At 43.0% G+C, this 16,060-nt stretch overlaps 1 protein-coding gene across 1 annotated transcript; it reads left to right on the forward strand.

Annotated features, from left to right (window-relative positions):
- The first annotated feature begins 399 nt into the window (after window positions 1-399).
- LOC105278723 lies at window positions 400-14,302 on the forward strand. Its single transcript, XM_020031419.2, has 7 exons — window positions 400-2,417; window positions 4,504-4,688; window positions 5,664-5,902; window positions 6,283-6,561; window positions 12,028-12,370; window positions 12,999-13,287; window positions 13,383-14,302. Exons 1-7 carry the CDS (start codon window positions 2,220-2,222, stop codon window positions 13,602-13,604), a joined length of 1,755 nt encoding a protein of 584 aa, XP_019886978.1. The 5' UTR covers window positions 400-2,219; the 3' UTR covers window positions 13,605-14,302.
- The last annotated feature ends 1,758 nt before the right edge of the window (window positions 14,303-16,060 follow it).

Genomic DNA, 16,060 nt, shown 5'->3' on the forward strand with positions numbered 1-16,060 from the left:
AGAAGCGGGAGAAAGGGCAGAAGATCGTCAGGGAGACGTCAGAGGCCTTCGGGACGAGCGTGAGAGGTCCGCTTTGGGACCGAGCGTTAAGGCTCAAGCACGGGACCTAAATATCCGAGCTCCCTCTTTCTCCGATCTTGTTCTTCTTTACTTTTTTCCCCCATAATCCCATGGAATTTAGCATATCGTCGAAATGACGCGCGGTGCGTCCTCAAGTCAGCGCAGCAAGTCGGCGAGGTGAGCCGAGGGGCCTCGGAGAAGGCCGATTTCGCGTCGTGAGCCGAGGGGCCCGCTGCTGGTCCCCGTTCCGTTCCGTTCCGTTCCGTTCCCGCCGTTCAGATCGGCGAGCGTCGCTCGACAGAACGGAGCGGCCTTACGGCCCCGTGCGTGGAAAAGTGGTTACGGTTCCCGCAGCTGTCAGACGGGGCCGCGAGTTACAGGTGTGCATTTCGTGCTCGTGCGCGCGCGTTGTCATTTGCATGTGACGAGTGCGGGACGCGCGTGTTTCGGCTAGTAAGCTGAGAAATCGCGCGCGCGCGCGGATTTTGCCGTCTTCGGGATAGCTGCGAAACGCGAGGCGAAGACCTCCGACATATATACAGGCAAGTGGCAGCGTATAGTAGTATAGAGCATAGGGCCCCAAGTATTTCCCCGCTCTGCAGGGACCATTCTCGGTAGGGTTACCAACTTCGATCTTGATGGTGATTACTTTTCGGCATCGTCCCCGCGTATACTCCAAAGATACGATTTATTTTCTTTTTCTGCGTGATTAAGATGTTTTCTGCAATCGAGAGAATGGTAACGAGTTTAGAGATGTATATTAAGTTTTACAGATCGTGAATTTTATTGCGCTTTATTGAAACGAAAGATTCACGAAATTTATTAATTTCTCAGTAACTCGAGGCTTCTGATCCTCTGGAATAACACAATCGCTTCATGCGAATATACAATCAAGATACTTAAGATTCACCGCGCGCGTGTAATGTCAAATAAAAAAGAGACGTGCAAGATACGCCCAAGTCGTTACGGATGAATATTGATTCAAGAATCGCGCAAGAAGAAAGATGCGTATTTCTCGAGTTACTCGTTGAAATAAATTTTGCAAAATTAATAAACGAGAAACGATTGCAAACTGTTTAACGGAATGGTGATGAGAAATAATAATTCGCAGAATTATTTAAAACCGAAACGGTAATAATAAATGATAATAATTGCATGAAATTGGTGCTTCTTGGGATCGTCCATATTAAGGAAAATCTGTATTAACGTGAATCGCCTTCGACGATTAATCTCATCGAGATTGGCATCTATCGGTGCACTTTCATCTCGTAAAATATTTTCGTTATAAAGCACCGTCGTCGTTAAGGATCAGTGGGAAGCGATCCGTCGCGAGATGGATAACGTGGAAACGGGTTTAAGCGTGAAAGTAATTGAGGAAGTAGATGAACCGACAGGCTCGCTCGTACACCTCGTGCGCGGCAGGCACGGTAAAAGCCTAGCTCACGGAAAATCGACGTTTTTCTTCGATCGAAAGAGGCGGAGTATATAATTAAATAAAAATCACGCAGGAAATAGTGTCCGTTTACGCTCCGCGCGCGGCCGTAACGTCGTCCGCAATTTCCGCAGTTCTGGCAAACGCTTCCGCGCGTAAACATATATTAACGCTCGCAGTTACCGAAAAATTGATCTTCCCGTGAATGCTTTCGTTTCCTCTCTCTTTAATGTTTTGCTTTCTTATATTATTATCCACAATTCCATACGGAAAATTTCTTTCGTTGTACGTCGCATTATAACACTTTAATTGTTGAAGTGAGAAGACAAACAAATAATGAGGAACTTGATCGTGAAACCGTTTTATAAGGCCGGCTTTTTCAATGCTTTACATTGTCATTTACTTCATGTCAATAGCGCTATCAGTCTTGCGTTTACCTTTGTCAAACAATAAATTATCATCGTGCTAAATAATGACTTATCTGCTTTGAAAGCGGTGCGACTTCACTTTTCGCAACAGATTGGAGATAGGAACGTGACAAAGAGAAATCTTCGTCTGTCAATGTAGGCAGCTATTAAACATTAAAATCAAGTTAATCGACGCAGCGCTCATTTAACGAGTCGATTAAACGTCTTGAGCACGCCTGTAATAACGGATCGCCGATTATCCAGCGCGTTCACCGCTCCAACCCGTTTCCTCGACGACGTGTCTTCATCATGGGGACGAGATGATGAAATTCATTTGTTTCCGCGAACAGCGAGTGATGGCCCTGCGCCTAAGGGGTAGCAAGGATGTCAAGAGGAGCTTCTATTACGTCTGGTACCTCGGCGCCCGAGAGGCCAAGGGGGTGGACGCGATGCCTGGTGCCATAGCTTACCTGCTGGAGCGGGAACGGCTTAAAGAACCTTTCAAGGTCACGCTGCAGGTGAGCGGTACCATCCTGAGATCCGGTTTCGTCAGCGCGCACCGAAAATATCGCGGAAATGAATTAACCGACCTGGCATCAACCGAGCGACAGGAACAGGAATTCGCGCCGGTGTCACAGCGTGTTTCTCCCTTTTTCTTCCTCGTACTCCTATCAGTCTGACGGTGAAAGCCGTCGCGAAGCATAAAAATCGCGAAATTACGACCAGGTGCGTTTGATTCGTGCCACTGTCACGCTCCCCGCGAAACGATTCCGCCCGCGTTCGGGCGTCCAATCAAATCGCGGTGGAACGAGTTCCTGGCTTGATTTGGCGAAGCTTTGGCGCGTTTTTGGAACGTGGGACTTTGCGATCGTCGCGGAGCGACCGGTGAGAGATGCGTTAACCTCGATGGAACGCGCGTTCGCCGCAACACGTTTTTTGCGAAGGGGGAGGAGGATCGCCATTCTCACGCGGTACGAGTCATCGCGTATAACGCGTCCCGATGATTCCCGTTGAAAAGACTTCTGGTTGTTCGCAAATAACAATTGAGATTAATAAAAGATGCTGTAAAGATGAGGGACCCGCGCAAAACGTGCGTTCGTTCACAATCGCACCTGTTTCTGGCGCTTACAGCACGTGTGCGAGTAGATCGTTTCATGAAAGCAACGCTGATTATGTATCTGTAACGTTACGCGTTCGCCGGCCGAAGAAAAGAAAATAATAAATTCACTGACCCGAATCTTAGCAGAAACGAGCGCTAATACGCTCCTAGATATCGATACGGAAAAGAGAAAATGAACGCCAGTGCCAAAACTGTTTCGCGACCGTTAAGCAGGCACGTGGCATGCGCTTCCCGTCGCATAATAAGTGGCGTCTGAAAAAGGATACGCTCGTTCGTTTAGAAATCGCGTTTGCTACCAGTATGTGATGCAATAAATCTCGCGAAATGAACGCAGTTCGTAGCTGAACCGCGCGTAAAGAATGATTTAACGCTCGTAGTAACGGTGTCAAATGAAGCAAACGGTTCCTTTGTAATTACGCGGTTTTTAAATCGACTTTATTCATTATAGAATCGCCAGATGTCCGTGCCGTTAAGAGAGAATTACTCGTAAAACGGACGGCCGTGACATGGAACGTTTGAGTAATCGATTACGTTTCATCCCTGAATCCAATCGCATCATCGTGAAAAAATCTCGTTAAAGACGTTTGCTTGCTATATGAATCAAAAGTAAACCAGCCATGAAAAATAAGAACTCCTACAAATTTCATTTCATTTATTTATTATTGGCGTTCCTAATAATTCGTTCAATGCATTCGTATTCGTTATTCGATCGGAGTGAACTCGACGTAAGGCGCATACATCGCGCCGAAAAAAGCACGTTACGAAATGAGGCTCATCTAATTATCGTGTAAGTCTAATTGCCACGGTAGCGAAGCGACGTTGCGGGAAAATCTATCTAGCGTTCGTAGGTGGCAGGTATCCATAACCGGTCTTGCCAGCATTTCAGCAATTCGATTCGTCGCGATGATCGACAGCGCGGTAATTAAGTGCTTTCGCGAAGTGGAACACGCATTGTATGAAGAGAGAGAATTACCTGCACATGGCACACACACACCTTCTCGTACACATCTGCTCTCACGTGATTTTGTTTAAATACAAGGACGTATGCTCAATCACGATATATGAGATGAGGGACGTCGCAATCGAGAGAGATAAAACTCGACGACGCGCGAGAAATATTTTTTTATCTCATTATGAGTGAATTTTTATCTGACGTATTTTTTGCATGCAACACCATTTTTATGAAAACAAAAATTATGAACGAAAAGATGGAGATTTTCGTTATAGGATTTTGTGTAGGTATACTCTTATAATTATTATAATTATTATATATTTCTATGTATGTGTATGTATGCGTTTCTTGTACGCTATAATTGTGCAAAAAAGAAGATTCTATGATATATATATATATATATATGTATATATATATCGCAACAAGTGCATTGCCGCGATTCGCAAGGCGCAAGCAAAACTATAGCATGCCAAGGAACGTGCACGTTATGCAAAGAGCGATGTGAACGGCGGTGAATTCTCATATTCGATAGGTGAGCAGCAAGGGTCTGAAGATTATACAGACGGTTCACCCGGGTGGCTCGACGAGGTCGGCGGTGAAACACTTGGTACCAGGTCATGCGGTGCTGGCAGCCGTGCAGCGAGAGGACATCGTAGCCGCGACTCTGCTCCTGCCGAATCCGGCCACGAACAATCCTGTCCATGTGCACGCATACAGGTCACTATGCCATCTTGTTACGCCGACTGACAAATATCTGATCAATTAAATGAAATAATGCGATAATCTGATCCCGTAAACTGGATTAAATCAATCAGTCGATCATATTAATTTGTTTAACATAATTTAAAATATTAAGTGAAAATGGAATAATTCGCCTCGCCTTGATAAACTTTGTTTCTCTTGTTCGGCGCGAGCAAATTCGCGGTTAAATGGAGGCGGTTCATCACCCTGATCTTACCGCATTTATTTCTTAATTAAGAACTTTCATAACTCCTTGTTAATGCTTTTCATAATTCCGCAATGTTCACACGTCGGTCGGTCACACCATCCCGTCGCAGTGAACGAGCGAGCGGATTCAAGTATTCGGAGCAACCTCGTCATTAAATTGCAAATTATCGAGGCTATTAGCTCAGCGATTTACTGCGCAGTGTCACGATAATTAACACGCGTTTGGAATAATCGCGCTCTCGACCGAATTTTGTTTCGTTCACGTAGCTGCGAAGTAAAAGAGATGATATTATAAACCGCAAGGATCGACAGCGATTGTTTAACCGAAGTAACCGCGGAGGTGCGCGATCTCTCTGGTATGCTCAATGAAAGTACCGTTAAAGAATATTTTGTACCGCGGAGCTCGGGTTAGAGTGAATTACAATTATATTCCGCGATGAACTTCGTTAAGCATACTGACGACCTAAATGGGAAAAGATACCCGGTATTTTTCTCGGCTGGGAGCGTCGATCGCGCTTATCGTGGGCTCGTATCTGACAGGTAACACGATGCGTATTTTCCGCAAACAGGGTGACTTAATCCCACGCTAAAAAAATATCTCGCGTTGCACAATAAAATTTACAGGCACGAGAACTAGAACATTGAGATATAAAAAAATATGTTAGATTAAGAATCTCTTCCGTTTTGTCTTATTGTTATTTAAAATGATCAGAGAGCTCATCTCTCGTTCTCGAACGTTTTTAGATGCGACTCAGTCGAAACCGCCGAATTGTTGGGCAGCCAGTTGAAAGCGCTGGCGTCACACACCGACAATTTGGCCAGGGTCACGGCGAGCGAAGGCAGAATCCGCAGCAATCTAGGCAGCGATGGCCGGAGTACCAGAGAGTCCGAGTCCTCCGAAGGTAGCGGTGAACTCAGACACGATCCGGTCCAAACCACGACCATTTACGAGTCTCTGGCCGCCGAGTTACGAGCAAAATTAGGTGAATGCCTCGTTCAAGTCACGCTTAATACCTCGCCGCTGTAGAATTTCATGTGCCGAAAGGCAAATCAAATATTTCAAGACATTCAAGGAATTAGCGTATTTGTCATGTAAAGTGAAAGGCTTAAGATTATAGAGAAGGACATTAATCTTCTAGTAAGTAAGAAAAAATGAAAAACAAAAACATAGAGATCACGTAAGAGTCAAAGTCAAGAGAATAATTATAGACTCAGTTTCTTTTCATCATTATTATTTATGCAAGAGTCTTGCAGAAATGACGACTTTAGTCGCGCGAGAAAACAGCTGTTAGACATCCACGCACGCGTTATTCGAATGCGTGTCAAGGTAACGTAGATACGAACGGAACAATCGTGCTTTCAGGCAGAGGCAATTCCGGCGATAACGATGTCGGTCCGATATTACTGCCGCCGCGCGACTATGACACCGTGCACAGACATCGTGGCAACTTGGCTGGCATCGAGTTCAGACGCTGCTTGAATCAGACCATCGTGGGTGGTAGCACGGGCATCGATAGGGGTGGCACTAGAAGCGCGGCCAGCAGCGGCATAGGATCCGATAGCGCAGCCACTCCGCCGCCTTATCAGACGCATCATCCCCTGGGTCAGAGACCGTCCAGACCATCCAGAGATTCTTCCTCCGGTGAGTGATTTTAGTTTTATTTCTCATATTAAATACGAAGATTTATCATATTGAATACGAGTATTATCGCCGACAAGATAATGAACCAAAATAATGATACAATGAATTCTTCATTTAGTCTTTGGACATTTCTGATATTTGTTTGTTTTTTATCTGCTATAATATTATATTATAATTTTGTAATTTTATAGACCTTCAGATTATTGTGACGTTTTAGATAATCGTTTTATAAATTAATTTTTCATTCTAGACAGATAGATTATCAGGAAGCGTCTCGATATCATAAATCTTAAGTTTTAAAAATATTCATTCTCGCTTTCTCTCCAGAATTTCTTAGTAATTAAAACACTCAATCAGCGCAGTAGTTCGAACAAATTCACCTCTCCGACGAATCGGAATTCCAGCCACTAAGAAGGCACGTGTATGAAATTAGGTGTTAGCAAGTAGGTCGTTGCAATGCGAAGTCTAAGAGGCATTTTCGCTGCTGAGTCGTTGCGTCAAGTTACGATGCAACATCCCATTTCAAGCAAGAAAGCCTCCGCGGAGGAGCGTGCGTAAAATTGACTTGCAAGCGTGACAATTGCGGTTCTAGCGAGTGTGAAACTTGCCGAGAGTATTACGCGCGTGGTTCGTAGAAATTCTGCGTTATTGGCCAATATCTCTGAGAGCATCGTTGCGTGGGTATTATATGATCGTGAAAATAGGTTTTCAGGACATAAACATGGATTACTTCGAGACTGCCATTCCGATGCAATAGACACGTTGTTACTTGACATACTTAATGTTAAATTTACACTATGCTGATCGCGATGATTAAATTTATCGCCTCGTCTATGCGACAGATATAATATTCTGAAACGACTTGTTTAACTTGTAATCACAGACTTTCCGAATCGTAAAATATCAAGAGTCAGTGACGCAGAAGAGAGATCGACCGAGAAGAAAAAAAGTTATATAAATGTGGTATTTAACCGAAGGCATTCAAAAAAATGCATAGTATTGTTACGTAATTTGTGACTAATTGCAAAATAGAAAGTTTTTAGAATAATCTCGTAGTGCTATTGACTGGACGCATCATTACGCCGGTTAAGCGATAACGCAAGCCGATGCTGGGCGCCGCATGAAAGTGAAAGTCCTCGCTTCTTCTTTTCGCGATCCATCTCAGGAAGCAATTGTGTACCCAATAATCATTCTTCCCGAAGCGGAGAGTACTATTAGAAAGGTAGAGACATTAACGAAATTAGTTTCGTGGGACGGTAAATATAGAAAAACAATATTCTTCTCTAGAAAATAATGCAACGTCAAAAATCGATACAACAGAATAGCGCAGCGATATCATCGCTAAAAACTGAATCAAAGTCAACCAGTGAATTCTCTTCTGTGCCTGAGAAACGTTATTTGTTAAAGCGTTTCTCGCATTCCAAACATTTCTCGCAGGCAAACGGAAGTGACTCCGCGATCAGAGATTCATACCGGACTCGGAGACGACAAAAATTTGGGCGCTTTCTACTCGGAGGACGGATGCCCATGCGTGCCGACTCGAATCTTATCGACTCTCGTAGAAAACTGGGCAGTGGCGAACCGCGCGACCTCGTAACCCAGTTGCCGATAGCTACGAAAAATCGTTTCTCGTCGTCGTCTTTCAGCACGCTCCCTTTTTTTCTTTCTTCTTTCCCGCAGTTCCGCTATCGAAACGTCGTATTGAATACCGAAGTCGAGTTCGGCCCGGTTTGCCATAGACCACGTGTTCTTCCTAACAATAAAATCGTCCACTTTCACCCTGGCCGATCCCGAAAGCTTCACGTTGATAGATGCGCGCGTTGTGCACGTCTTTGCGTGAAGAATGCGCGAAATCACATCTGCGAATTGTGGAAAGTCGATCTTCGCGTGGTGCAAGAATTTCTGCAAGAAAGCCGATCGTAACGCAGAAAACTCATCTGCCACACAGATTAATGGTCCATTCGTACATCTCTCCGTACAGTAAATCCCGCGTCGAGTTTCTGCGAACTTTCCGCGAGCGAGACTCAGCGCGGTTGAAGCTGTCAGAAGAAGCTGGATGGCACGGCCGCAGAGACAACAAACCATAACTAATTCCGAAGCAAAGAGCCTCCTAGAAGAAACGAACGACCCGATTAAGAGAAATTCGTTTAATTTGCAATATGCTCTTTCGGGATCTCGCGCCAGAACGGGAAGTCGGTTAACGGGGAGAAGCGTAACGGTGTATAAATTGCTTAGTGTGCTTAGCATAAAGCTTTATTAGCTCTAACAGCTGCGCCGACGGAATACACACATCCTACTTACTTTATCTCTCATACAAAGCGTCGCGGCCCGAGATCAATAGAGGTGCAACGGTGCGCATTAAAAGTATGCACGCGATGCATGCGTATCGGAGTGGAGGAGCGTCGCGCTCTTCTGGGGCGTGCCTTCCTCGCCTTGTGAAACGTGTTTTTAACGGACGACTGACCCATATAGCGCCCCTGAATAAATTTTCGAGAGATGAAGGAGAGGAAGGAAGAAAAAAAAAGAAAAATCTGATATACCCCCGTCACACACCATGTACCGGTAGACACGCTCCGCTCGGCGTTAAGCTCATACACGAGAGGGAGATTGCATTGAGCACCTGTTACAGTGGAAGAGAGGAATACCGTTAGGACACGACGTCGTCGTGTCAGCGGCAGGTACCATGACTTTACCACGCGACAGGTATACGTATCTCGATTGGCTCCCCAGGGCTACGTACGCTCGCAAAAACCAACCGATCACCGATTGCCCGTCAGATTTCGTGCGGAACTGAAGCATCTGGCGCGTACGGGGATCGCGGCTCCCATAGACTCATGAATAGAACAATTCAAACCGCTAATGGCAATGTCGATCTCGATGTCGAGGAGTATGAAAAGTATTAGTCTTTTTTTCAGCGCTCTTTGATATTATTATTTAAATTTCAGATAAATTTTCGTTTTTTTACGTTCTTAAAAAGTTGGCACGAAGTCTGTGAAACGTCATATGTTATTTAACGATTTTGGACTTGAGCTGGAAAATTTTTCCGTACACGGCATGTTCACTCAATTTGGCGCCTTCAGATTATCTAATCTTATTCTAATCGATACAGTACTTTTTAACTGGATAGTATAATACTTCAGACAAACTGTTTTCGCAAAGGAAATTAAAATTTACCCGAGAGATAGAAAATCGTAAAAAACAGACAAATATTTTGATAACTGAATTGTATTGATATATATTATGCAAAAACGAAGAAAAGACTAAAACTTTTGCATACCCCTAATATTAATACGCAAATATAATAAATATATAATAATATAGAAAGCACGATTGGTAACGATAAGTAACGTCATAGTACGAAAAATTGGATTATTGGCACAGTAATTCAGATTATTCTTCTTCGTCCTTCGAGTCTGTTATTCGATGCTATTATCGTCCGCTGTATTTATTTCTTCGCGACGAGCCGTTTGACAGCTTCAGCAGCCTTCAAGTTAATTTTCTATGAGAATGGTATTCATTCGTGTTTGGGTTTCTATTCAAAATTTTATCTCAGCGCAACATGTGAGGGAGTTCATGAGAGTTCACGATAAGTGCTTCCATTCGAGTACTTCCATCCGATGTATGTTAAGGCGAGTCAGCTCGTTCTGATCGTTCTGACAGCACAGATAACAGAGTGCTGGGGAAATTTTATTTATATTAATCGACGAGAGAAATACGATGATTTTTTGAGGGGAAACAGTTCTCCAATGAAATGCGTCCAATTGAAACCTCCGATTTCGAAAAAATCGCGACGTCGAAACAACAACAGCATCGCTCGTCTGAAAACTTACTGTGCGTTGTCAGCCAATATAAATCAAATCTGCTCTGCTACTCGCATTGTCAGCGTAAACGCATTTTGAATGAAAAAATTTCACGGACTTTCTACCATCCTACTTCTCCAAGAAAATTATATTTCTAATATTTGACAATTATTGAACCCACGCAGTTTCGCAGAATTCTTTACAAATACAAAAATGTTCCTGTTACTCGATGTTGGATAATCACTAGAATCCATCTCGGTGAATAAAAAGTACAAAAAATCACACGATCCTTCCGTCACGTTTACGTCACGCGCGATTAAAGAAGACGCAGCGGATGTAACCCGGTAACGATTAACATCTGATCACAATTTTTTCACTTCCGTCCTACCGTGTGAACGGCCTCCTGCTCGATTCTATCAGAAATCTTGACGGTGTAAGGCAACGTGACACAGTTAACGCCTTCGCGTGTATTATATTCGTGATGCGCCTCTGTATTATTTTACGTGACAAAGTTATATCTCGCGTGAAATGATTTTAACGCTACTCGAATCAATTTATTTGCCATTTATCATTTTATAAATGATAAATGCTGCGGCATTGATCAATTGCGTGATCATCAATGCTTTTATTGTGCATTTTTTGATATCCCAGCGAAGTGCCGTTACAGAGAGTCTCGAAAGTTATTTACGTTATGAAAATAAGATAGAGAAAAGTTCCTAGAAGAACTTTCATAAATTAATATACATATCTGATATGAATGAATGATACGCATGATAATGATCATAACTGTACAACATATTTTGACTGAAGAATCGAAATGGCGAAAACGCGCGATAATTTAAAATTGTCTAGCTATAACGCCAAGATAGAATCCCACACTCGATTTGCCTCCACCCTCCGATTCTTACCTAATACAGTAACGGCACTACGCCTCTTCGTTTTACGGCGGGATCGTTGCGCAAAGGAGCTCCTCTCCGAAGACGCGTTTCCACGCGCGCCCGGGAGAAGGTGGAGGCCACTTGCGTCGCTCCGCGTCGCCGTTGTTTACGGCAACGTATAATGACAGTCATGCTGATGATGATGAGACGCTATCTTGATGATGGTGACGACGACCGACTGCACGGGTACTCGTAAATTCGTGCGTGAGTCGACCTCGTGGGAGGCCGTTGTACGTACGGAATAAAGTTCCGCATTCTCGGCCCACAGCCCCAGGCACCTCTCAGCCTCCTCGTGTCTCTTCGAGCCTCATCTGTGTTCCCTCCCCCTCCTTCTCATCCTCCTCCCGTGTGCCCTCTTAGCCCGCTACCGCTCTTTAAATCTCCCTGACCTCATCGCGATGCCAGATTCCGCGAGAATTACGGCCGACCGATTTTCCACGGGTCCATTGGAAGGGCGAATCCAGGGACTACCGGTTAACAGAATTTGCGTCGGTGTTGATTGTCTAGAAAGACTTTAAATAAAAATTTCATAAAATCAGTATCAAATACGTTAAGTTAACTTAATAATTGAGAACATCCGAGAAATTAATAAGATGTAACATTTGTATAAGATAAAATGTAATATTTATAAGAAATAAAAAATAACATGTAAATCAGTTTATTTAGTATGAGAAAACTAAAAGTTGATTTTCTTGTAATTTTCTAATTTACATGTTTATCGTGTGCAGATGACGATTGGGGTGTACCAAATGAGGAGAACGATTACCTGCCAGAAGTGGAAACAGCTACATCGAGTCTGACATTGCCGCGATTACCGCGTAGTCCCGAAAGGCTACCCAGTCAAGTGAGCAGGGGAATTTCACCGAGCTGCAACAGGAATCGACGAGCGGCGGAATTTAGACAGCGATCGCCGAGTCCTCAATACCAGCCCAGGGTCAATCCCAACGAAGTGACCAGTCCCAGAGAGAGGTTCCAAGATGCCAAGGAAATGTTTAGGGCCATGGAGAGGGAGGCCATTGCCAGACCCGTTCTCTCCAGGCAGAGAGACATCGAGCACCATCCTGTACACAGGTGCGCCTCGCAGATGCACTCTTCAGGAATATTATTAACAGAGCTGCATGATAAAAACTGCAGAATACATAGGCAGGAAAGTCCACCTTTTCATCGGGAAAGAAACTCATTCACGACGATGTCGTAGTAATCCAATGCAGACATGTATCAGTTCACGAAACGCTCGCTGAGGAACATTAATCGCGCGGATCGATCGCGAGTAAAAGTCGGAATGCGCGGTCGTTGAGAGTATCGGCCCGGGAATCTAAACGCGACATCGACCGTTGTCGCAGTTTTCGTTTTGCACATATATAGTTGCGCGCAGCTTTCCATGCTCGAACGGGTTTAGAAAGATCCGCGCGAGTAACAAACATTTTCACCGATCAAACGCGTTCCCGCGACAAAGATTTATAAAGGTGCAGACCTCGATGCGTTTGTGAAAACTACGTTCGGTTTACCATCGATATCCCGTGCGTTCACATTCCGCAAAAACTGTTTAATAGAAAGTCCTGAAGAGAGAATTCTTTTTTTTCTTTTTGAAGAAATTTTTCAATTAGTGTAATATCTTAAAATAGAATTGCATTAAAAATTGCACAAGGACATAATTCATGATTAATTAATTAAATTATAACGATTTGTTATTTCACAGAGTCGAGTCAGCCAGACAAGTACTCGAGGACAGATCAGGTCGCCAATATCCGAGCATGAATTCCATATCCACGCACGATCATATAATCAGACGAAATCAACCAGGCTTGGCGTTGGATCGCGAAAATGGCATATCTTACAAGGACAGACCACGACCCAGGACCCATCATTACGCGGTCGAGCGTCCGCCTGAAGCCGAGATTTCGAGGTCACGACCAAGAAGCTTCTATGAGAACCCAGCGATCGGCAGGGATTACAGAGATCAGAGAAATCCTGCTGATCAAAGAGATGTAAGACGTCATTTTTAATTCGTAATATTCATTTTATTATCTAAGTATAATATATAATATAATCTGCTTATACCAACAAATAATTTCTCTTTTAGATGCGAGAATTTCGAGAACGTACGCAACACTCGCGGGAACTGCGCGACAAGTTGCGGACCAGGAGCACGACTTACCAGGAACTGTCGGAGCACGAAAGATACCCTGGACTCGATCGTGAAAGTGCCAGACCGCCGTTGGAGATGATTCCGACACCCAGCAGATACCGTCACAGCTACGCCGAACCGCCAAGATTGGGTCTAGCCGCGCTTCATCCCTACTGATGCACTAGCCCGTTGATCGATGAACTATTTAATTAACCGACATATCGCGTTATCACACTATTCACGTACCGCGCCTTGACCGTTCAGTGCGTTCGTGATTAGCGGCCTTCATCTCGTTTCTGAAATCAGGAAGGAAAAAGATCGATGGCTGCGATATTGTGGATAGTTTTATTTTGATTTTAAAACGCTAAAGCAGGGAACAATTCTTTTTTAATTCATTAATATAATCTATTATTATAATTGCCCGCCACTATTAATATTTAACACGATATAACTGATTAGTAAAATAGGTGTATTATAATCCATAATAAGTTGCTAAAAACAGAAAAGCTCGTTAATAATCCTGCATAGCGTTTTAGAATTAATTGTCGATGTATGCGCTATAACGATTTGCTTATATGCCGTGCCACTGAACGGTCAATGCCGTTTGCAAATTGTATATGTATGTAACGAGAGTAAGAAAGCTTGTATATGAATCACATTTTCGATAAATCCAATTATTTGCGTATCGTTGTTATCAAGTACGAACAGAGGATCTCGTTGAGAGACGATTTTTATTTAAGTACGATTTCTCTAACACGATCCCGAGAACGTACCGTATTGTTATGCGTCAAACGCCACACTAACAACATAATATTATTAGTAACATAAAATATACGATAATCAGTAACAGTAACGATAATAATTGTAACAACAAACATACGCATTTCTTATTTTCCTTCTTCGATCAACTGAAATCGTTGAGAATTGAGTCGAGTATGATCAAAAATTATTAAAATCGGAAAAACAATTTATATATATACATATATATAAATTTATGTATATATACAAGTCTAAATTTATTCAATGTGCAGTGTATGTGAAGACATTATTTTCTTAAATATCTTTACATATCTCCGCAAAGAACCTAATAAATAAGATATGCACATTGAAAATTACGCAAACTTAATTTTCCGCGTAATATATTAGGATTATATTACATATTGTATGGCAGATTAGATTTTTTTTCCTTGATTATATAAATTATCATTTCTCTCTCCCACGTCAAGATGATACATCCTGATTTCTACTTGCATAATAAGGATTTCTTGTTCCGCAAGATAGAGCGTGTATATAACATCTCGAATCTCCGTTTAATTTATTCCGTGGCCATATCTTCGCAGTAACATCAGCAATTACATAAAGGAGATATTCAGTTGTGGTAAAATGAATTCGGGGAAGCCTACAGCGACAGCTATTCCTACGCACGAGATGGACATGGTGAAAATCGGACATCGTGACGCGAAGAATGATCTCTCCAACTTCCACGAAGACGGTGCCCGCAGGCAGTGTTACATTTCATCGAGTCCCGGATGTTTGATACATCCCACATTATGCGAACATGAACGGAAGAACATGAAAAATACGGATACCCACGCGTCAGAGGATTTGCTAGCTGAAATTTGCAAGATATTATAGAACAGCGTATAATAAATAGCTTACATGTATTCAACATCAAGATTTTTCGCACGGACAATTATGGTGTTAATATTTATTGCGGTAAAAAATATTCAGCAGTTTTCTCAACCTACTGTGAACCGGCTACGATAATAAACTACTTCCGCGGTTAGCACGGAGCAGGAAGTGGTCAATACGAATTATTGCAATATTTGCAGTTCTTTCACGAATACCAAATAGATTTGGAGAAATTTTTTCTTTGCGGCGGATAAACGTATTTATGCGTATCTTTTTTGCCCAGTTGTTTATAATATTTTGTTAAAAGATTAGATTAATTATTATGACATAGAAATGTAGTTGCGAAATTTGTAAGCATTGTTAATCGCTTTTTCGATTAGATAAATTATATTAGTGGTGCGTAGAACGCGCTATGGACTCCCTTATTACTATAATATCTTTTACTAAATTATGTTCATCGATTGGTGCGTAATTGCAACGCGTTGATGCATTTCTAATACATTCACCGCACGCATTTTTAGCAACGATCAATATTTATGACGTAAAAAATCTGCTGATAGTGAAATATAACTAGAGATGTATTGACTTTCAGCATTAAGAGGAGAAATTGCTCGGACGCAAATACGAAACGGTTTCGCGCACTGAAGAAATTGATACACATCGCGGTTTAACGGAGGAAAGCGCAACAAGTGCGTAAGCATAATTTCGAGAAAGTCATTTCGCGAGACGCAACAGCAACGTTGCAGGCATCTCGATATTCGCAATTTGTTCGTTTTCACTCGCGTTTTCCCTTTATTCGTCACAGAGCGATCCGCACGCCCTGAAACGAAACGCGCGCAGCAGTTCCCTCCAGCAGAAACATTACCAAGACGTTTCGTAAACCCGTAATCACCCTCGCTGTTTCGCAAGAGTGCACCGAGATTAAGACGCGTGCTGTATGTCGCCGGCGTTTCGTTTTCCCCGTTGATGAAGCTCGCAATCGCACGGAACATTGCTTCATT

Source organism: Ooceraea biroi, chromosome 3 (assembly GCF_003672135.1).
Source record: "Ooceraea biroi isolate clonal line C1 chromosome 3, Obir_v5.4, whole genome shotgun sequence".
Taxonomy (NCBI): domain Eukaryota; kingdom Metazoa; phylum Arthropoda; class Insecta; order Hymenoptera; family Formicidae; genus Ooceraea; species Ooceraea biroi.